General features: G+C 46.3%; 2 protein-coding genes across 7 annotated transcripts in view; one reads left to right on the top strand and one right to left on the bottom strand.

Annotated features, from left to right (window-relative positions):
* Nucleotides 1–1,437, bottom strand: part of INTS9 (integrator complex subunit 9) — an 80,740-nt gene extending 79,303 nt beyond the window's left edge. Inside the window, exon 1 of the mRNA XM_090025919.1 lies at nt 1,376–1,437. Within this exon, the coding sequence (XP_089882045.1) occupies nt 1,376–1,384 (9 nt within the window). The 5' untranslated portion in view covers nt 1,385–1,437. The remainder of the gene's footprint in view (nt 1–1,375) is intronic.
* A 194-nt stretch (nt 1,438–1,631) lies between these two features.
* Nucleotides 1,632–22,615, top strand: part of HMBOX1 (homeobox containing 1) — a 152,616-nt gene continuing 131,632 nt past the window's right edge. For 3 of the 6 annotated variants that reach the window (XM_090026035.1, XM_090026197.1, XM_090026282.1), the window contains exon 1: nt 1,632–1,709. In XM_090026035.1, coding sequence (XP_089882161.1) covers nt 1,669–1,709 — 41 coding nt within the window. In that variant the 5' untranslated portion in view covers nt 1,632–1,668. Of the gene's footprint in view, nt 1,721–22,615 lie in introns of all 6 variants that reach the window. The other 3 variants (XM_090026352.1, XM_090026118.1, XM_090026434.1) reach the window with 3 other exon arrangements.

Below are 22,615 nucleotides of genomic sequence, written 5' to 3' on the forward strand. Positions count from 1 at the left end.
TTGTTAAAAATGAGTGAACGACAAAACTGCCATTTACGGGATCACATCATGGGTCCAATTGCCCAGGCTCTTGGGTCACAGAGCAGCAGAGATCAGATGCTGAAAGGAAGAGTGAACAAAGCACGATGAGGGATTTTTTCACTCTTCCTCTCACTTGCAGCATCCAGGCATTTTCTGAGGGGTGCCCCGTGTCTAATAAGGTTGAGAATCAACCTCTAAATTGTCTAACATGCATTTAAAAAAAAAAAAAAAAAAAAAAAAAGCTTTCCACCATCAGAGGTTTTACAGCCTTTTCAGGTCACCTCTTCTAGTGCTCAACCAGCCTCACAGTTAGAAAGTTCTTCCTAACATCTATATCTCCTGTGTTGCAGGTCAGAGGACATTACTTCTTGCCCGGTAAACAAAGACAACAGTTGATGGCTGTCTGCTTTACGACAGCCCTGGGCATATCTGAACAGAGTTATCCACTGCAAAATAAGAGCTGTTACAAAGAGGAGGGCGATCAGGACTGGGTAATCTGACTAGACAGTGTTATGCCAGAGCTTTCCTCCCCTCAAGTTTCTCTAGTGCCCTATAAACTCAGGTGGAAACCAATGCTCAGCTGCTCTCAGCACTGAGCAGAGAGGCTCACCAACCTGCTGTGCCCTCCCCAGCTCCCTGCCCAAGATGCGCCTCCAACACTTCCCCCCAAACTGCCCCCAGTGCCACCCCAGATGAGATGCTCCTCCATCACCACGCAAAAACTCCACTCAGTGTCAAGCCAGTCCCAAGATACCCCTCCACCACCCCCAAAAACTGCCCCCAGTGCCACCCCAGCGCCAAGATACCCTTCTACCATCCCCCAAAATTACCCCCAGGGCCACCCCAACCCCGAGATGTCCTACCCCCCCACCACAAAACTGCCTCAGTGCCACCCCAGCCTCAAGACACCTCTCCACCATCCCCCCAAGCCACCCCAGTCCCAAAATACCCTTCAACCATCCCCCACAACAACCCCAGTGCCACCCTAGCCCCAAAATACCCTTCAACAATCCCCCAAAATAACCCCAGTGCCACCACAGCCCCAAAATACCCCTCCACCATCCCCCCCAAACCACCCCATTGCCACCCCAGCCCCCGTATACCTCTCCCCCAAAACAGCCATGCTCCTCCCCCGTCCACCCGGTGCACACAAGCCTGTCTGGGGCCTTAACACAGGCGTGAACCCCCAGCCTAGGCCCCTCCTGTGCCTCAGTTTCCCCATGTGCAGGAAGGGGCCCTCCAGCAAGGTGTGTGTGTGGCGGGGGCAGCAAGCGCCAAGGCTGAGGCTCCCCAGGACACAGAAGAGGGGAAAAGGACAGGAGAGTCCCCCCTCGGCCTGCACCGCCCCACTCACCAGCTTCATGCTCCTGGCCTCTCTCCCCCTTGCCCCTTCCTGCCCTGCCTCTTCCCCCTCCCGGCGCGCGGGACACGCTGGGACCTGTAGTCCCTCCCCGCCTCCTCAGCCGGCGGATGAGGTCATGCCCGGGAGGCATGCCGGGAGCTGTAGTCGGCCGGCCGCGCTCCCTGATTGGCGGGCCGCGGGGCACGCCGGGAGTTGCAGTCCGCGGGCCGCCCGCCGCCCGCCGCCCTGGGGAGCGGCGAACTACAAGTCCCAGGGCCGCGGCGCGACGGCAGGTGGGCGCTCGGATGTTGATATCAACATGGCGCTCGTCAGGCAGACAAAGACGGTCCGTCTGGGGTGAGCCCTGAAAGGGGGTGTGAGGGGGAGGGGGGTGGTTGCCTGTGTATCCTCCTCACTTCGTATTTCGGGGGGGGGCCTAGGGGGTGGTACCCCTTCACTGTATGTGGGGGGATCCCCTCGTGTGTCTGGGGTTGGGGGTCGCATCCCTTCACTGTGTGTGGGGGGGTGGGGGGGTCTGTTTGTGTCTCCTTGTTACTTTGTATTTGGGGGGGCTGGGGAGTGAAGCCCCTGCGTGGTTGTGTCTGGGGCTTGGGGTGTGAGGAGAGGTTGGGGGGTTAAATCCCTTCATGGGTCTGGGACTTTGGGGAGAGGGGGGTTAAATCTCTTCATGGGTCTGGGACATGGGGGGGTTAAATTCCTTCATGGGTCTAGGACTGGGGGTGTGAGGAGAGGCTGGGGGTGGTGGTGAAATCCCTTCCTGATGCATGTCTGGGATGCTGGATGTGAGGAGAGGCTGGAGGGGTGAAATCCCTTCCTGTGTCCGGGACGTCAGGTGTGAGGAGAGGTGGCAGGGGGGTGAAATCACTTCATGTGCCTGGGACGTGGGGTGTAAGGCAAGGCTGGGGGGTGTGAAATCCCTTCCTGGTGTATGTCCGGCATGCTGGGTGTGAGGAAAAGCTGGGGGCAGCGTCCCCTCGTACTTTAGGGGGAGGTTGGGGTTGGGAAGAGGGTGAAACTCCCTCCTGTATATCCAGGTTGGAGAGGGGCAGTGTCTGCCTTCGTAGCCTCATGACTTTGTTTTTCAGGGGGAGGCTGGGGCTGGGGAGAAGGAGAAATCCCTTCCCCACATGTGGAGTGTGAGGAGATGCTGGCGGGGGGGATGTTTGCCTTCATATCCTTATGACTTTGTATTTTAGAGAGAGGCTGGGGCTTGGGAAGTCCCTTCTCCCTGCACATCTGGGATGTGTGTGGCCCTGAAACTGCCCTGGGGAAGAGTGGCTGCCGCTGGGGCGGTGGGAGGGAGGAAAATGCCGCATGGCTGCTCTCTCTTTTTTTTTTGGTATCCTGGCCCTATGCTTTTTTGGCTTTGCCATGGAGTTAGAATAATACCGGCTGGGAGTCATGTCTTCCTTCAGGAACTGCGAAATGCAGGAGCCCGGCAGACCTTTTTGCCCCCCCACCGTGTTGGCTGGTGGGTTTATTGGTGGGAAGTGGTAGTTAAAAGTGCCGCTGAATCCATCCGCAGGGCATTTCTTTCGAAACAGTTTCTGCAGCAGCTCAGTTTCTCTCTGGCTCCTCGCCCTTTGGCGGTGGGTGATGTTTTCCCCAACCCCCTTCACATGGGGGAAGGTGAGGATGCCTTTTTTGGGGGTTGGGGTGTGGGGAAGGAAGCTTGGTTGTGCGGGGGTGGTATTTCCAAGTCTGTGAAGTCGGGTATATTTTGGTTGGTTCTGGAGTTTGTGTGGCACCAAGGGAAGTGCAAAATCTATACCAACTGAAAGCTGTGGGTTTTAACATGGGGAAGGAAGTGTTAAACTGATGGGCAGAGTCGTGATGTGAGAACAGGGAGTCTGATGGGCACTGGCTGAGTGCCCCAGGGGCCAGAGGGGATAGAGGAGAAAGAATCAGTGAAAGGGATGACATTTGCATGGCTTGACACCCCAGAAAATAAAATTGTCTGCCTAGCACAAACCATTTATATGGCACAACTTTTGGGCTTGCAGAATCCTGGAGTGGCTGTCTGGGTCCTATGATATGGCTAACTCATTTCTGCAGGGCTCATCAGGTGCAAGAGCCTCTCTCTGCTTCCTTCCTCGGATGGTGCAGCTGGCATCTTATTTCCTCCATGGATGGGAGAGGAGGAGCCCAGTGCAGTTTTTTTTTTTTTTGTTTTTTTCCCCCCCCCCCCCCCCGAGATGATTGCATTTTCTTTGGCCTTGCTGTACCCTGCCTTATTAGTAGGAACTGCCTTTCTCTTTATTTATCTAACATTAGGCCAGGCTCGTAGGGATGCTGGTGAGAGGGGAGTGGGTGCATGTGGATATATAACTCTGAAGGCTTTTCTTCAGTCACTGTGAGATCATGCTGGGGCATGGTCCTGCAACAGCAGACGGTAAACTTTGTTTATTTGTGTGCATCTTGACTCTCTTGCTCTTTCAGCTCCAAATCCTTAAGGAGAAGGTAGGGAGAAGGCATGTGGGGTGGGAGAGGGGACAGCACATTACATGTACTGATATTTTGAACTTTTTTAGCTTCAGGCAGATTTATATTTCTGGTTGTGAAAATTATCTGCTGGCTCTGTGTCCTCAGAGCTCTGGGATCTCTGAGGTGGGAGGATTCTGCTCAAGTTAAAGTGAAATACTTGCATCTGGAGATGCCGTGTCCCCTTCTGACACAAAGGTTCTTCGTCTTTAATCCTGTGACAGGCACAACTTTCTGTACAGACAGAATTGTCTAGCAGGGTGAGCATGGGACCAGGAACAAGGACGTGGTATTTAACTCTGCTGTGCCTGTTCTCTTAATCTTCCTCCCATTCTGTTAGCACTGTTAGCAGTCAGCCATCATCATTTTTAATCCTGTGTCATCTACCTCTGTTCAGAGCAGGTCTAGACGACATTGTAGTATGCAGGCTGCCAGGCATTCTTCCTGAGCGTGAAACTGCAATGTTGCCAGAGAATTGGTGGGAAATTCTCAGAAAATCCTAGGTAGCTGAGACATTCCTCTCTCTCCCACTGATTTTGGCAAGTTGCTTCAGTCTTGAAAGCATATCGCATTGTACAAGCACAACTATAATAGTTTGTGCCTACATGGCCACCTGGTAATGGGCTCCTATTGTGCTGGATGCTCTGCAGAGTAGACATGGACCCTTCCTGCTCCAGGAAGTTTACCGAATGCATGTTTTCATGTCTGTCATGCAAGGATTTCTTCTGCTCTCCTTCAGAGAGGTGGGGCCAGCAAATGTCTGAGCAGTGCTTGGAAAATGAAATCCCAAGTGTTTTCTGATGCACTCATTTTGTCATGATAATGAAGTGGCATACGCATAAGTTCAGGGAGGAGTTTGAATTGTTCTCTGCCTTTGTTTCAGGAGCTAAGGAAACCGTGGGACTAAAGAAATTCAAGTTTCTGTAGTGAAATGCACTTGTTCTTCTAACACTTAGCCAGTGTATGTCTTATGCAGTCTGGGCCTTCAGTGTGCAGTTCTGGGGAGCAGGGAAGACTGTGTGTGTATGTGGTGGGAGGGGGTGGGGAATGAATATTATTCTAAGAGATGCAAGAAACAGTTTAACTTAAAGCATGCTGATGTCTTCCTTCCATAAATAGGGATTTTTGAAGATTGCCTTTTATGCTAACAGCTACTGGTTGCCTGAGAGAGCTGACTAGTCCTTTCTGTGCACTGCTCATAGGGTTTTGATTGCAGGATCAGAGCAGCTTATGGGCATGTTCTTCAGCTTCAGGGAACTTCAGGGTTTGGAGTCAATCAGGTTAAAAAATGCTGTCAGCCTAAAAATCTTATTGCAGCAGAACAGATAACTTTACGTGTCTTACAGATAACTTAATGCAGTTTGTTTGTTGTCTGGGCTGCTCCCAGCTGGGATGCTTTTATAGTCAGTGCAGTCAATGTCACTTTACATTGATTTTAATGCAGCTTCATGCTGGCTCTGGTAACCACCTACAACTCCTTGTGGGATTGGGCCTTTAGTTATACATGTCCTGATGGCATTATCTTGTGTGTTCACGTAAGTGTCATATTATTGACAGGGTTTTTGGTTGAGTTTTTAGGGGGAGACAGTCACTTAAACTGTATGCCTCTCAACTGGATTTGGTAATGGAGTATGCAGTCAAGAGCTGGAAATGGTAATTCATTGCCCCTGTATAAATGAGTGCAGGAACCCAGGAGATATCAAGACTAGGCACTGTGTTATGCACGTAGTTAAAGATTCTGCTCCTGAAAAATGATAGTAAAAGGCCTTGATTCTGCAAAGGAAGTTTATTTTCTACCAATGGGGACTTCTTACCTCCTTTAATTTTCCCTGAGCCTGAGGAAGGGCGTGTGTGCCTGAAAGCTTGCAGAAAAAAGATATTTTTTTTTGCAATTTCTTAGTTGGTTTAATATATGGTATCATCTCTGAACCAAGAGGTCTTGAGTTTTTGCATTTCTTTTTGATTCTGCAAATGCTGATACACACATTTAACTTTGGGAAATGCAAGTGGTCTTAGTGAAATCAATGGGATTCCTCGCATGCTTGAAGTTACTGCAGGTAAAGTGTTAGCAGTTTGGAGGTTTGAGTAAACATGGAAGAACATAAAAATAAATAAATAAATAAAAATGCGTTTTTCCCGTTTTATAGACTGCAAACTGAGGTGCAAACAGCAGCTTGCCCCCTGTGAGACATGGAGTTTGTGGTGGAGCTGGGAATTGAACCCTGGTGCCAGTCTCAATCCAATGCTCTAATCACAAGGTTGTGCTTTCTCTTGGGTTTAAGTGGCCAGCTGCCAGATTTTAAAAATAATGCTGGCACAGGTGTTTTTCTTTCTTAAAGTTTCAGACCTCCAAATCCTAAGATTCCTTTGTTTTTCAAATAAGTCTTGAAAATATTGGGTTGGAGAGCTTCATCTAAACAGAACCTCTCTAATGTGAAACTCTCCTGAAACAGCCTCTAACAAGTGAAAGTTTTTGTTGAAATCAAGCAAGGAGTTTTATTATTAAACATCGATAAACTTGTGTGAGTGGTGGGGGGGAGATGGTTGTGACCAGTGTCATGGCATGGTCTTCATTTGCAGGTTAGCAAAGAAAATAGTCTCGGTTTGAGGCAGTCATGTGGTCTACCACAAAGAGTGGAAAATCAGTTCTCTAGTAGCTGGCCAACTGAAAATTTCATCTTGTAACTGTGAAAGACACATTTATTTTTATGTTGTGCCTGCTAAAAATGTTGCCAGTGAGAGATACTAGGTTGGAGATCTGTTCTCTTTTGAGCTTAGTGGTGTTTGTTTTTTTCAGTCAAGGTATTTACACAAGGTTAGTTTGTATCCAAAACCAGTTGTTAAAGGCTACCCAGCGAATCTACCCTTCAGACCAGGATTGTACTGAAATGCTGCTGCTAGAGTCGACCCATTTCCCATATTATGCTGTGTGTATGAACTGTACTGCTGAGCAAAGTGCTCATTTCACAGCTATGAAACTGCTGCTATCACAATTATTGCATCATAAAGTCTAACCTAATCAGAAATGATCAATTTATGGCCATAACTTATTTGAAGCGTTGATATAGTGTGGCTTTAAAATGTCAGATGATTCATTATAGCTGAGATGCTGTCCTTATTAACAGCTCCACAATCAAGTAATACTTTGCACTTTCATTTATAGTTCTTTAAGCACTTTACTGGGGTGTGTCAGTATTTTCCAGATAGAGAAACTGAGGCTCAGAGGCTAAGTAACTTGCCCAAGGTCATATACATTGTGTCACTAGCAGTTGAAAATAGCAGTCTCTTTGTTCCCAATCTCATGCTTGCCGGTGTTGCTCTTTATTTTTTACCAGCTTAAGGAATTTCGTGTTGATCTTCTGCAGTGATGAGGGCTTCCCAGCTTTGAGAGACTTGTAGCTTAGTTGCCATCATTGTCCTTAATCCCCCTTAATTCTTTTCAAGCCATCACAGTTCTCTTTCCTCCCATATTGAAACTATCATACACATAACCTTCTATATGACTGCTAAGGGCCCAATTTTTTGTTCATCTATATCCTTCCTTCTCCTGATTTCAGTAGGAGTTTTACTTGTTGGGCTCGATTATCTATTTTAAGAGTGTGCAAGCATACACTTATATGTTGCCAGATGGTTCATTTTAGCATCTCATTTAATTATTTTTAGTGGACGTACTAAGCTTGAACAATTGTTCCTCTTCAGAATTGAAATCCAACCTATGATTGGTTATTTTTATCAGAAACTTTTGTCATGATCTTTTCTCCCACTCCTCAGTTCTTAATCTAAGTTTCACAGTGAATGTGAAGTTCAGAGGCACTTCCCTTTAAAACAGAATTGCAGTAGTGCACTGCTTTTGACAGTGTGTACTGCCTCATCTTTTTTTCCAGGCGACAAGACTAGATGGAAGGGGGTTACTTAACCATTTCTCACACAGGATTTTCAGATGTATAATTTAATTTCTTAGGTACTGTTGGGTTTGTTGTGATTATTAGACTTTAAAATAGTCTTAATAGGCTTATTCCTTCATCAGATATGATTTGGCTACATTTTACTAACTTAGTTCTTTGTATGGTTGACAGCATACCTAGCACTGTGCTACACCCTGTTGGTGAATTTTTCCACCTGGTTAATCTGTTTGGGGATGGAGTACTGTTTTCAGACCTGTTCAAGGGTATCCTAATCCATTGTCCTCTCCAAAGGCTGCAACCAGTAGACGATGCTTTCCTTGGTTTTTATTATAGAAATAGGAAAATTCCCTGGAGCATGAAGGTGATGAGGAAAAGCATTCCTCTCTTGTAAATGTCTAAACAGACATAACACTTCATATGAAGTCCATTCACTGCAGTGAAGGCAAAGGAGGTATTGAAACCTATAAGCGGTGAAGGAAATATACAGAGTATTTGACAAACTGCTGCAAATACATGAGACAAATTGATTGTGCTTTGCCGTAAATATCCTGTGGCTGAATCTCGCTTGCTCTGCCCTGAGTTTGATTAATTTAGGGTGGCATTCAACACCAATGCTGCCTTGTGTTGATTTTATTAAAAAAAACCCAAAACATAATTTCAGTGTATTTTTTTCCTGTACTCAAATAGGATAACTGTTACTCATGACACAATAGCAACAGGTTCTGTTTTGCCCTTTAAAAATGATCTTCCCAAACAGCTAATTTCGTTGCTTTGAAGAGTCCACAGTTCTGTAAATGAAGAAGTGGAGCGTATGGCCACTTTCTGCATTTTGACCTGCCCACTTTTGAATGCTGAAGTTGGCACAGAATCTGCTCCTTGCGTTGCCAGTGGTTCAGTAATACTAATCCAAACAGAAAGCATTTAGTTCATTCTTAAACTGCTAGGAATATTTATTCCATTTTTTTTATCCTGGATGTTCTCTCCCTGATGTAGCATCTCTGATCGCAGCTTCCACTTTTGCTGGCAGCTCTTTATGGTTTTATTGGCAGAGTTTCATAGCTGGGCAGTGGTGTTCACAGCATGTGGTAGCACTCGCATGTAAGCTGTATTGAAATGTCAGGGAAGAAAGTGTGCCTTAGCCGTTGCTAGATTTGACTATTGTCTTTCCAGGTTGAGCCACAGTTTTTTTTGTTTTTTTGTTTTTCCTGTCACCTAGGCTACCTGGGCATGTCTGCACTGTGGTGGCAGTGCGACTTGGCAGGGATGCTTTGCACCTTCTGGGTTTGCCTGGGTCTTGAACCAGTGAAGTTGCTCTGAAGCTGTTTGCAGCAGCTGGTCTGTAGCGCATTGGAGACAGGCCATAAGAGTGACTGCTGGGGTCACACCTCATCAGTGTGTGTCCCGGTTAGGCGTTCATGAGCAGGGAGCAATGGGTGGGATTTGGTCTTGGGTATTTCTGTCATTGCAGTGTAGACATATAGCTGGGGAAATGGATAGTAACGTGAAGGTAGTTCTTCACAGGAATGTTGTGAGGCTTCATGTTTAGTAGGTTCTTCAAGACCGTGGCTGGACAGTGCAATATGACTGCATGCTAATCCCATTATAATAAACAACTGAAATATAGAGGCTGTTGAGATGAATAACATAGCTTTATTTATGTAGCTTGAGTCACTAGTTCTTATACTAATTTGATTTTTTTTTTTAATATTTTTGTATAACGGGGGGCGGGGGGGGAATCGGGTCATCACCCGATTTCTCAAACAAGCAGCAATCTTTAACCCGTCTGCTTCATGGTTCTGTGCTGCACCTAGAAGTTGCAATGAGTAGTTACAAAGTGCACTGGATGCTCTTAGCGTTGGGATTCTATCAGCATGATGGATGCGGTGTGGCTTAGTGATCTGAACACCAGACTGAGCAACAGGAATGCTTAAAACCGTTGCCTAGGTCTTTTATTTTTTTGCATCTGTGAAACTAGGTGATAGTTACCATATGATATAGATTGCTTAAGATTTAGGATCAGAAGGAAAGACTAGATTTGTGCTGACCTTTTGTACATCAGAGGTCCTGAAATGTCACTTATCTGTAGACATGGACACCAAATAATTGGCGTTTAGTTTAAAAGAATCTCTTTCAGAAAGGCAGCAGCCTTGATATGAAGAAATTGAGAGAGACTCCCCTATTTCCCCTGGGTAGGATGATCACATATCCCCGTTTAGCTTGGACGATCCAGGGTTTCAGAGACCAGGCCTGGCTGGCTGTTGAGAATTATAATGGGCATCCTGGAAATGCAGCGGCATAGGGTGCAGTCTGGCTTGGAGTCTGGCAGCATGGAGTACTTCACAGGTGGGCAGGCAGGCACTGCTGCCTGCCTGGCACGCTGCTCTGCCCCCACTGACTTGTGAGAGCGTGGTGGCGTGGGGAGGCATAGACTCATAGAAAGTGAGGGTTGGAAGGGACCTCAGGAGGTCACATCCAGTCCAATCTTCTGCTCAAAGCAGGACTAGCCCCAACTAGATCATCCCAGCCAAAACTTTGTTCAGCTGGGTTTTGTTAACCCCCCAAGGCTGTAGCTTCCACCACCTCTCTGGGTAGCCTGTTCCAGTGTTTTACTACCCTCCTAGTGAGAAAATTCTTCCTAATATCTAATCTAAACGTCCCTTGCTGCAACTTGAGCCCTTTGCTCCTTGTCCTGTCATGACTGAAAATGGTCCAGCCCCATCCTCTTTGCAAACCTCTTCAGGAAGTTGAAACTTACTACTAAGTCTCCTCTCAGTCTCCTCTAATCCAGACTAAATAAGCCCAGTTTTCCCCATTGTTTTCTTTCCTCACAAGTCAGCCTCCTCACCATTATTGTCACCCTCTGCTGGACCCTCCCCAATTTCTACATCATTTCTGTAGTGGGGGTCCCAAAACTGGACACAGGACTCCAGATGTGGCCTCACCAGTGCTGAATACAAGGGAATAATCACTTCCCTGGAGCAATGCAGCCCTGGATGCCGTTAGCCTTCTTAGCAACAAGGGCACACTACTGGCTCATATTCAGCTCCTTGCCCACTGTCACTCCCAGGTCCTTTTCTGCAGAGCTGCTGCCCAACCAGTCAGCCCCCAGCCTGTCCTGATGCATGGGATTTTTCCCTCCTAAGTGCAGGACTTTGCACTTGTCCTTGTTGAACCTCATGAGATTCCTTTTGGCCGAACCTTCCAATTTGTCGAGGTCTCTCTGAACCCTAGCCCTATCCTCCAACATATCTACTACTCCCCCCAGCTTAGTGTCAGCTGCAGACTTGCTGAGGGTGCACACTGTGCCATCTTCCAGGTTGCTGATGAAGACATTGAACCAAACTGGCCCCAGGACTGACCCCTGGGGCACTCCACTTGATACCAGTTGCCAACTAAACATCGAGCCATTGATTACTACTCTCTCAGCCCGATGCTCCAGCCAATTTTCTATCCCCCTTACAGTCCATTCATCCAGTCCATGCTTCCTTGGCTTGCCTGCAAGAAAGTTGAGGAAGACTGTATCAAAAGCTTTGCTAAAGTCCAGATATCACGTCCACTGCTTTCCCCGCATCCACAGAGCCAGTCACCTCGTCATAGGAGGCAATCAGGTCAGTCAGGCATGATTTGCCCTTGGAGGAAAAGAAGGCGATTAGGAATAGTCAGCATGGATTCACCAAGTGCTCAGAAATGGATTCTTTTAGGATCTGCTCCATGATTTTTCCAGGGCAGTTCCCCAGTTGTCCCAGATGTCCTTATGGTCAGCCTGCCTACTTGTCCGATGTCTCTGGTTAGATTAAGGAGCCCTTTCAATCTTTTTTTTTTTTTTTTTAGCTGATCTAAACAGATTCAGCACTAAGAGCTGCGGGACCCAAAGAAGTTAATTCAAGAGAAATGAAAGTTAGGATTGCAGCCTGTTGACTGCTTTGTGGTAACCCTGCATGTGCATGGTTTTCCCCTTCCATCTGAGGAGCAAGCTACGGTGGGTTAGTACTCACTTACCACACTGTAAAGCAGGGGAGGGCAATTATTTCAGGCAGAGGGCTGCTTACTGAGTTTTGGCAAGCCAATGAGGGCCACGTGACAGGCAGCCATGGGCAGATATATATTAATTTCCTAATTTTTTTAGGGGCCCCACAGGCTGGATAGAATGGCCTGGTGGGCTGCATTTTGCCCACCTCTGCTGTAAAGGCATGCATCCAGGCCATTAGCAGAAGGCAGCTGATGAGTTGCATATCCCCACCCTCTTTTACCTTGTGGTAAGTTGCTTTTTGTGTCCTTGCTGCAAGATTCGCTGTAAGACATTATTATGGTTTTCTTTTGCATCCCTTCTTCTTTCAGCAGTGCGAGCATCGGAGCTGGATGTGCTTTTTCAGGATCTGTCTTACCACTGCTGTATGCAGAGGTACAAAACCCCGCCCTGCTCACTTTTTCCCTGTTTACACCCAAGAATTGCACTAACTCTTGCTTTTTGCAGCATTGCAGCAGGAGCTTCTATTCAGTTACTTATCTGCACTGACAACCAGATCCATTCTGACTCAGTGTTTTCTAGGGTATGGTCCTGTTTTATAGATATGGCCTGTATTCTCTGTTCACAGACGGACAGCTTTTCATTTGGTTGGATTTAAAGCGCTCTTGTTCACTAGGCCCAATTTACCAAGCTGACTGTTCATTCCTCATTACCATTACCTCTCCTCTAATCCTTGTATCATGTGTTGATTTCGTTATGAGTAATTTTATATCTGTTTCCAGGTCACTGATGTAAATTTTGAAAAATATTAGGCCTTTTACTGCTCCTTGTGAAACATCATTAGAAACGCACATTTTTTTATAATGATTCCCAATAGATTACTACTTTTTGTGTTCAGTTAGTAGTTCAGTTCTTAATCCTTTTTACATGTACTTTAATGACAGTGTAGAGTGCTAATTTTTAGGGAAGTCAAACTCCTTACAAAATCCCAACTATGTTACATGTATGCATCTCTCTAGTTTTATAAACCAAATTTTGTAATCTTATCTAAGAAAAAAAAAATAGGTTAGTTTGATGACATGTTTTTCACAGTAACATAGGATCATAAGAAAGTCAGGCTGGAAGGGACCCCATGAGGTCATCTAGTTCATAATTTCTCAACCTGGGGTACGCGTACCCCTGGGAGTACATAAGACGCAGGCAGGGAGTACGTGGGCGTGGAAAATCCCTGCAGCAAGGAAGCGCTGCCACTCTTCCTGCCGCTGCTGGGTTCACGTCTGGCTGTTCACCCCCACCCCCAAGCTGGCCAAACGCTGCTGCAGGAGGGGGAGGGCGGGCACATGGATACCTGTGCACTCCCCACCTACAGGCAAGTAACTTTCTTTTATATTCTGCCTGGGCTTTGCAGGGGGTGGGCAGACTGAGACCCCCCAGAGTGTGGGAGGGGCATGGTGCTGTCCCACTCCCTTCTGCACTGTAGGGACTGGCCTCATGACCCAGCCTGCCCAGGGCGCAGTTCACTGTGGGTGGGAGGGCTGGCAGTGGCACCGAGCTCTTTCTGGCGCTCGGGGCAAGCTGTGGTGACAAGAGGGGGCTGCTGCTTGCCCCCCCCCCAGTGCCACTGCTGCTGAATGTGGGGAACAGCCCTGTGCCACTGCCAGCCCCTGCCTGTAGCCAGCCTGGGCTCTGGGCAGCTGCAGCAGGGAGGCTGCAAACAGCTGCACCAGGCTCCGCAGCCCCGGCATCAGATCCATGCCAGCAACTGCACGTGTGCCTCAAAGCAGAGCATGGGTTGGCTTATCCCCACTCTCTCAGCCCCCTCTCTCAGCCCTACCATAGCCTAACCACTCGTTTCCCAGTCTGTATTTGTTCATGCAGTTATTCTGTCCCAAGGGCTGGACTTTGCACCTGTCCTTGTTGAATCTCATCTGATTGACTGCAGACCACTGCTGCGGTCTATCCAGATTATTATGGATCATCTCTGCAACTCCACCCAATTTGGTGTCCTCCACAAATTTGCTAAAGGGGTACACTCAATCCCCTCCTCAAATCAATAATGAGGACAAACAATACTGGACCCAGGACCAGACCCCTTGGGAACCGCACATGACATTTACTCCCAACTAGACATTGAGTCACTGATATAATCCTTGTGATTTTGTTTAATTATTCCAGTCCTTAAAATCTTCATTAATTGAATCCCATGCTAGCTTTAGCTTTTCCTTGTTTTGTACAGGATTGATATTGGATTATATGTGGCATCCCTCTTGCTGATTCCAAGTATTGGCACAACATAAGTAATCTTCTCATTTTGTTGAAGTACAGATTTATGTAAAAAAAAAAAACTTTTAGCAGGCTAGTGATTTCCTCAGCCAACTCTTTCGTGACTCTTGTATGCTTCTACTCCTATTTTTAAAAATGTTTCCCTTTTTATAGATGTTGCTTAACATTCTCCTCTGGAAGTAATGGTTTGGGAAAGTTTTCAGTCTCTTTCAAAATACAGAGCAATTTACACTAAACCTACAAAAAAAATTTCCCATTTATGCTTCTAGCTGCTTATATTTTGAGCCATGTACTTATTTTTCTTAAAGGAGTGCCTAAGAGCACTTGTGCCTTAAGTTCTGCATGCATAGAAAAAGAAAGCTTTTGGTCTCTCTTTTTTTTTTTTTTTTTGATCTCTCCAGCCAGATTTCAAAACATCAAGGACTTGGAGACCAGGCTCATCCTTACAGGTATCTGCTTTGTAGGAGAATCATGAATTATTCTTCAGTTCACTTTATGGACCTAATTGTGATAAATATTGGTGTCACTCTTTGGTCACAGTCAAGTACATTTGTTTTATTCACTGTAATAGAACTTTTATGTTCATTATAGAATATCTCGCTTTGGTTGTATATTTGCCATGACTCTTCCTCCTCCCACCCCAAACTTAATAGGTCCTGAATCCTTTCCAGTCATAGTTGTCACCAGAACATGTCTGCTTCCATTGGAGATCCTACATCTGGGCTAGTGAAGGAATCCACTCAAATGAAACGCTGGTGGATTTAGCCTGTTATCCCCTAGTGAAATTTCACTGGTGCAAGTTGCATGAGAACCTGAATCTAATCTTGGAATTGGCTGTGGTGCATTTGTTGGAAAGGTACTGCTGTTGGTGTTGGAGATTTGAAATAATTTGCCAAATATGATTTGCTGCAGGAATCCTGCTCAAAGCCCCCAACCCTTCATGTCTGTTAAATGCAGTGCATGGGTCAGTAGTTTTATCTACTTCCCTCCCACCTCTCATCAAGGCAGAAACAATCTGTAAAAGGGGGTTCTGAAAGGAGAGGTGAAGCTAAAAAGGGATTAGAGTTTGTGGGTTTAAGGAGGCTGCATCAAGCTTGGGAAAGGGCAATATGGAAGAAGGTGCACTGCTAGAATTGGGGGCTCCATATGGAGCTGGAGGGGACTAATGCATGCTGCTTCACTAGATACAAATACTTGTATAACAAAGGCCTCAGGTTGGTCGGTAGCTTTTCTGCATACAGCTAAATCAGTATCTGATTTTTCTGCTACTCTGCTGCCTTCTTGCAGGAGTTGCTTATTGACTGAAATTGTTTCCATATGGCTGCAATGTAGACCTTGATTACATTAAATATGGTGCTTTCCTGTGGTACTGTGGTGCTAAGAAAAGATGCCCTTTATTAAAAGGGCTGTTGCTTATCGAATGTACAACTTGTTTAAGTACCATGATCTTGGGGCAGAAAAAAATGGGTAGTGCACCAGAGCGAGTTCATTTGGGTCCTGGTATTCATTTGTCTCCTCACAGTATATTTTGGGTACAAGTTGCAGGTACAGGTACTAAATACCATATATATTCCAGTCATGGCTATAGGCTCCAGTCGTAATCTAGGTCCCATTGTGCTAGGCACTTAACAGATATGTACCAAGAGACAGTCCCTGCCCCCAGGAATTTACTGTTATCAAGACAGTCTCTTTAGATTGGATTTATCTTTGCAAACAAAGACGGACTAAAGCTCTCCTCCAAGAAGAGCTTTGTGTGATATCCAGGGGCCATGTGAGCAATGTGCCTATGGGCTCTATCTAGTCTGCAGAAAATGTACGTATAGCAAGCCAATGCATGTGGCTCTTTAACGGAGAATAAAAATAATTGTTTGGCGGAGCTAACTAATAAAAGCTACACTGATGCACTTCCATCTTCTTGCCATTCCGAGGACTACTCCTGTGTTAATCTGTAGCAGAACTTGGGGTGTATAAAATTTTTTATTTTTTTATTAAAATGGGTTTTATATGAATTGGATTTTAAACGCATTTAGATTTTATTTTGAAATCTACATCCTATGTTAAGACCTCAGTTTTATCCTAATTTTTTAAAAGCCGTGCATATTTGCTGACAGAACTGTAAAGAAAGATAAACTGCTGAAATGGTTAAAGTTACTTTTTTGACAGAAACTGTCTTTTCTAGTATGAAGAGGACATTGTCTTCATTTCTTTTTATTCAACTTGTTCAGATCAATGACTACTTCAAAACTGACAAACCAATTGGGAGTTGGAAGAGCTGGAAAGGTCGTCTTTCTTTTCCCCTTCCCCATGCCCCCCTTCTAAAGGATGAGATGTAGTGCTAACATTTTGAAGGCTGTGATGTCTAGAAATGCTTCATACAACAGAACACAGATCATTCCTACCAATATGGTTCACAGCCCACAGTTTGCAGTCAGTTGCTGAATTCAGTATGAGCCAGTCCACTGTTTGCTGTGAAGCCCCTGATGAAGAAAGCTGAGGCTCAACAAAGCTCATGCTATATATCATATTTACTTGAATCCAAAGCAGAGTCCCCTCACCCTGCTCTCTGCCCCCATTCAACATGTCAGGGAGGGGGCAAGGAGGCTTATCTTGGATTTGAGTGCTGGCAGGTGGCCCCATCTGTTGCTGATGCCACAACTGCTAATTCCTGGCAGCAGCTGCAATGGGTCCAGTTTGGGCCAGGGCCAGGGGTGTGGCTTGGGAATCGGGTGACAGCACAGGTCAGGAATTGATTGGGGTGGTGGCACAGGTCTGGTGGGGGGCGGGTATGGGACACGGTGTGAATCCAGGATTAGTTGACTGCACAGATCTAGTCAGTAGCATAAGTCAGGGATTGTGTGAGCTGGGGTCAGGGCTACTGTTGCTGCTGAGCCAGAGCCACCACAGGGTTAATGGCAGCCAGGAGAGAGAAATGGAGGGGAAGGTGTCAAAGGGATAGATGCTGGGATAGGGGACAGCCTGCCTGGTCCTGCTTTCCATGCTGCAGCAGTGGGGAGACCAATTTAAGATGATCTTCCAATAATTAGGTTCTATATCTGGAAAAATATAACAAACACATCATTTACTCAAATCCAAGGCTAGTTGTCCACCTGTGTCTTCCTCCCTCCATTCCCCCCACCCTTTAATGCTGCATGGCAGGGAGGTTAGGGCATTGTCCTGGGAAGGAGATTTAGGTTTCAGTGCCCTCTAGTAGAAGAGGGAATTGTGGGAGAACTGGGCATAGACTTGAAAACTGCTCATACTGATGGTATATTAAATGAACAGGGAAGCCAGTACCACTTTATCTATGTTCTCTGGCCATCCTTTTAAAGAAAGGAATGAACCCTGCATAATATTGAAAGAGGTGGTGTGGGCATTTAACTCCTAGAGAGGGTCCAGGGTTAGAGTAAGGAGATGTCTCTCTTCAACCCAAGGTTGAAACCAAATCCCATGGAAATGAGATGATGTAGCCAGCTCAGAGCAGCTGTGAGTGTGTGCCCCAGTAAGTATGCCTGGGACCAGAATCTGAGAGCAGCTGTCGGAGGCAGTCATAGACTCATAGACAATGAGGGCTGGAAGGGACCTCAGGAAGTCGCATCTCGTCCAACCCCGTGCTCAAAGCAGGACCAGCCCCAACTACAGCATCCCAGCCAAAGCTTTGTCTATCTAGCCAGGTCTTAAAAACCTCCAAGGATGGAGACTCCACCTCTCTGGATCACTTGTTCCAGTGTTTTACTACCCTGCTAGTGAGAGAATTTTTTTCCTAATACAGTATCCATCTTAAACTTCCCCTGCTGCAACTTGAGCCCATTGCTCCTTGTTCTTGTTCTCCTTGTCCTGTCATCTGTCCCCACTAACAACAGTCCAGCTCCATTGTCTTTGTACCCCCCTGCAGGGAGTTGAAGGCTGCTATCAAATTCCCCTCAGTCTTCTCCTCTCCAGACAGAGTCAGCCCAGTTCCCTCAGCCTCTCCTCACAAATCATGCTCCACAGCCCCTCAACCACTTTCGTTGTCTTCCACCGGACTCTCTCCAACTTGTCCGCAACCTTTCTGCAATGGAGGGCCCAAACCTGGACTCCAGATGTTGCCTCCTGAGTGCTGAATAGAGGAGAATAATCACTTTCCTGGACCTACAGGCAACACCCCTACCAGTGCAGCCCAGGATGCTGTTGGCCTTCTTGGCAACAAGGGCACACTGCTGGCTCCTGTTCAGCTTCTTGTCCACTGTCACCCCCAGGTGCATTTCTGCAGAGCTGCTGCCCAGCCCGTCAGCCCCCGCCTGTGCTGGTGCATGGGATTGTTCTGTCCTAAGTGCAGGACTTTGCACTTGTCCCTGTTGAACCTCATGAGATTCCTTTTGGTCCAATCCTCCAATTTTTCAGGGTACTGTAAAGTGTTTTTATTGCCTCATTTTCAGGAGCTGGTGCAGGTGGGCAACATGTGCTTCACCAAATGGTGTAGATGTGCCCTAAGAAATAGGGTCCTCTTTTTAGTGTTTCTTATTGGCTAGTTTAAGGGGCTGGTGCTTGGTTTTCTAGCACTTAGCAAGAAACCATCAGCTAGGATGGGTGGAGAAAGGTAATGGGACTTGTATAGCTTGCTTCTGGCCTGGTGCAAGTAGTCAATGAATCGTGACTGTCCAAAATTCAGGGTGCAATACAACTACAACCTGCTCCTTACTCTGGTTGCTAGGTATGAATATAGCATCATGATGGCAAAATAAGATTTCACTCACTCTAAAACCAAGATATTTTGTCCTTGAAAATATTTAAAACATCCTTTGTGGCCTATAAAACTTACCTAGCTTTTGCAAGTACTAGTCAAACAAATGAGGCATTGTTGGTTGAAGACTTGCACATGTTAAGTGACTTGTAGTGTTCAAGAGTTGAATGCTAGGACTGGGCAGCTCCAGTAAAATTCAGCATCTCTTAGAATTGAGCCCTTAGCACCTGATACAAGAGACCTTAAAGTTGATCTGCGTTTTCACAAGAGCAAAACTACCGCCTTAATGAGGAAGTGACTTTAAAAAAGTGTTGCTTGCAGAGTTGTTGGTTCTTTCATCAAACATAGTTCATGCTTATCTGTGTTCTGCTTTCAACGGACTTCTGTGGTCTGTCTTCCAAATGAAGCATTGCTTTCCTCCGGTTAGTTATTTGACAAAACAACTTACTAAGTAGACTACTTAAAAAAAAAAAAAAAATGGGAGGGAGGGGGGAGAGAGAGAGAGTGACCAATTCATAGAAATCATAGGAAATTAGTGTTGGAAGGGACCTCAGGAGGTCACGTCTAGTCCAGCCCCTGCTCAAAGCAGGACCAGTACCAACTATATCATTGCAGCCAAGGCTTTGTGTAGCTGGATTTTGAAAATCTCTAAGGATGGAGCTTCCACCACCTCTCCGGGTAACCTGTTCCAGTGTTTTACTACCCTCCTGTAAGAAAATTCTTCCTAATATCTAACCTCAACTTCCCGTGCTGCAACTTGAGCCTATTGCTTCTTGCTCTGTCATCTGCCCTCACGGAGAACAGTCCAGCTCCATCCTCTTTTGAACCCCTTTTCAGGCAGTTGGAAGCTTCTGTTATATACCCTCTCAGTCTCTTCTTCTCTAGACTAAATAAACCCAGTTCCCTCATTCTTTTCTCGTAAGTCATGTCCCCCAACCCCTGAACCCTTTTTTGTTGCCCTCTGTTGGATTCTCCCCAATTTGTCCACATCTTTTCTGTAGTGGGAGGCCCAAAACTGGACCCAGGACTCCAGATGTGGCCTCCCCAGTGCTGAATATAGGGGAATAATCGCTTCCCTTAACCTATTGGTAACACTCCTACCAGTGCAGCCCAGGATGCTGTTAGCCTTCTTGGCAACTGGTGTACACTGCTAGCTCCTGTTCAGCTTATTGTCCACTGTCCCCCCCAGGTCCTTTTCTGCAGAGCTGCTGCCCAGCCACTCAGCTCCCAGCCTGTACTGGTGCATGGGATTGCTCCGGCCTAAATGCAGCACTTTGCACTTGTCCCTGTTGAACCTCATGAGATTCCTTTTGACCCAATCCTCCAATTTGTTTAGATCTCTCTGAACCCTAGCCCAACCCTCCAGTATATCTACTACTCCCTCAACGTGGTGTCATCTGCAAACTTGCTGAGGGTGCAGTCTGCCATCTTCCAGGTTGCTGATGAAGACATTGAACCAAACTGGCCCCAGGACCGACCCCTGGGGCACTGCACTTGATGCTAGATGTTGAGCTATTGATTACTACTCTCTCAGCCCAATGCTCCAGCCATTTTTCTATCCACCTTTCTATCCAGATTTCCGTCCAGCCCCAGACCCCTTCACCCTTGCACCTAGAGCCCTGTAGTCACTTTTGATATGCTCAAGGTCTCCCCTGACAATATCATTGGTGCCATGTGGGTGGGCAGCATGTTGTAGTAGTCAGAGGGCTGGATGAACGTCAGTAGTTGCTTTGTGCTACCTTCGATCTGGGCTCCGGGCAAGTAGCAGACTTCCCGAGACAGCAGGTCAGGTCGGCAGATGATTCCCTCCGTCCCCTGCAGAAGGAAGCCTCCAACCACCGATGACTTCTTGGTGGCAGTTGTCTCAGTCCTTCTCACCTTGGTGAGGCCTGGCCTGTCTTCATGCACCAATGAAACAAGCTCCTCTCTTGCATATCTGCTTTCCAGATGAGCTACTGCAGATGGAGGTGAAGATCTCTGCTTGCTGTCAGAAGTGACAGGCGTCTAGCTTCCACTCTCTGGTGTCCATATCCTCTCTCCTCTAGCACTGCACTTCTGGTACTACCTCGTCCATAGTCCTGGATGTCTCTTCCAGCATCAAATCGATGAACTAGTGATGGAGGATGCTTCGGAGCCTTACCACCTCCCCTTGTAGTTCTCTTACCTGTTCCCTGAGAGAGACCACCAGAAGGAGTAGTTTACTATGAGTGTCCTCTCATGTGCTGCTCCATACTTTCTGTGTGGAAAAGTTGTATCTTGTATTCAGCAATTTACATACTGCTCATTGCAAAAGACGTTTTGGAAGCTTTATGTTCGCACCCCATACATGGAAAACCCAGTCTGTGACTTACCACCATATTAAATGTTATCTAGTACTTGAGTACTCAAGAGCCTAATCCTGATGCACAAGTTCTGCTGGCTTAAAGAGTAAAGGTTTAGGGTCATAGTTTAGGTGCCACTATGATGGCAAGTGGCTGAAAATGCAGTTTTACATTGAAAGAAGGAGGGAGAGGAGCTAGTAGTGCCATAAGTTGAAGCAGATAAATATTACCTATATAGTCCTCTTCTGCAGTGGTTCTGAGTGTGCTGCCTTGTATCACTACATGCTTGGTGTCACTAAGGGTGATCTTGGGACCATGAATATTTCCCTCCAGGTGCCACTGTATCTACAAAGAATCAGTTCAGATGGATATTCTGCCCGCATGCTGCAACTGGTTGCTCTGTATTCCCCTTTCTCTAGCAAGTGTCCTATGCCTTCTCTAACCATCACCTTGCTTCCTCCCAATCTATATGCTGTCCCTCGCAACCTCACCTCCCATTCTTTATAGACTCCTTTTACAGCATACAATAGTCCCGTGCTGATCTCTGCTCGATTAGTTTTGCCCTGTACTTGACTTCGTCCATTTAAATATCTTGAAAACAATGCCAAATTACCAATAAGATGCATGTGAAACCAGCATAGGTGAGGTATTTATTCAGCATGGGAAAGTCTAGTCAGTTATGGTATATCTGAATGTGTCCACACGGACAGCTATACTGGTATAAGTATACCAGTTTAATGTTTTTAACTTATTGGTTTAACTTTGTTTCACGTAGACAAGCCTTGGTTGGCCTTTTTCTTTTCCCATCCTTCCTTCCGTCCATCTCTTGGTGTCCTTTTGACAGCTTAAACTTGTGAGCCCTTACAGGAGTCATGCTTAGAGATCCAAGTACTTGTATTGTCTCGCATACAACACGCACCTTCCCCACCTCCCCCAAAATGCAAGTCATATGTGGGAAGCTGTTTTCTTCCCTGGAGAAGAACAACACCCAGAGACGCTGTGCAGCTGTCAAGATTACTTGCCACTTGTATCTGGCTGAGCAAGCTGAAGGGGCAGAATCCTATATTTGACCCTCTCTCAGCCATGGCTGAGCATTGTAGCTTGTGCCTGAAGCAGTCAGTTAGCTGCTGGTAATATCTTTTGAGACTTGTGATGTGGAAAAAACACTTTTATTTACACAAACTTGTATAAAAATGACTTGCGGTAAAGAGTTAACTGTCTTGCTACTGCCCTTGCAAGCATCTGAGGTCTGACTTGTGTGGCATTTAGAGTAAGTCCTCCTGGAAACATGAAGTGTGGCTACACCAAGAAGTTCCTGCTGCCTCACCCAGACTGTCTCCTGGGATGCCACACTTCCTGAACACTCAGTCTTTTGGAGGACTTACTCTGTCACAGTTGGCCATGACTGGAAAAATCCTTTTTTTTTTTTCCCCTCCTAAACTCTGCCTTTTAAAAACAAGGTGCTGTTTATTTGGAGGTGTGTTGTATGCAATAAAATACTGTTGTCGCAGTAACCTCAGTAGCAGAACTTGCACAAGGAAGAGTTGCAACCTC

This window comes from Crocodylus siamensis, chromosome 1 (genome assembly GCF_052110815.1).
Source record: "Crocodylus siamensis isolate JL-2025a chromosome 1, ASM5211081v1, whole genome shotgun sequence".
Classification (NCBI taxonomy): domain Eukaryota; kingdom Metazoa; phylum Chordata; order Crocodylia; family Crocodylidae; genus Crocodylus; species Crocodylus siamensis.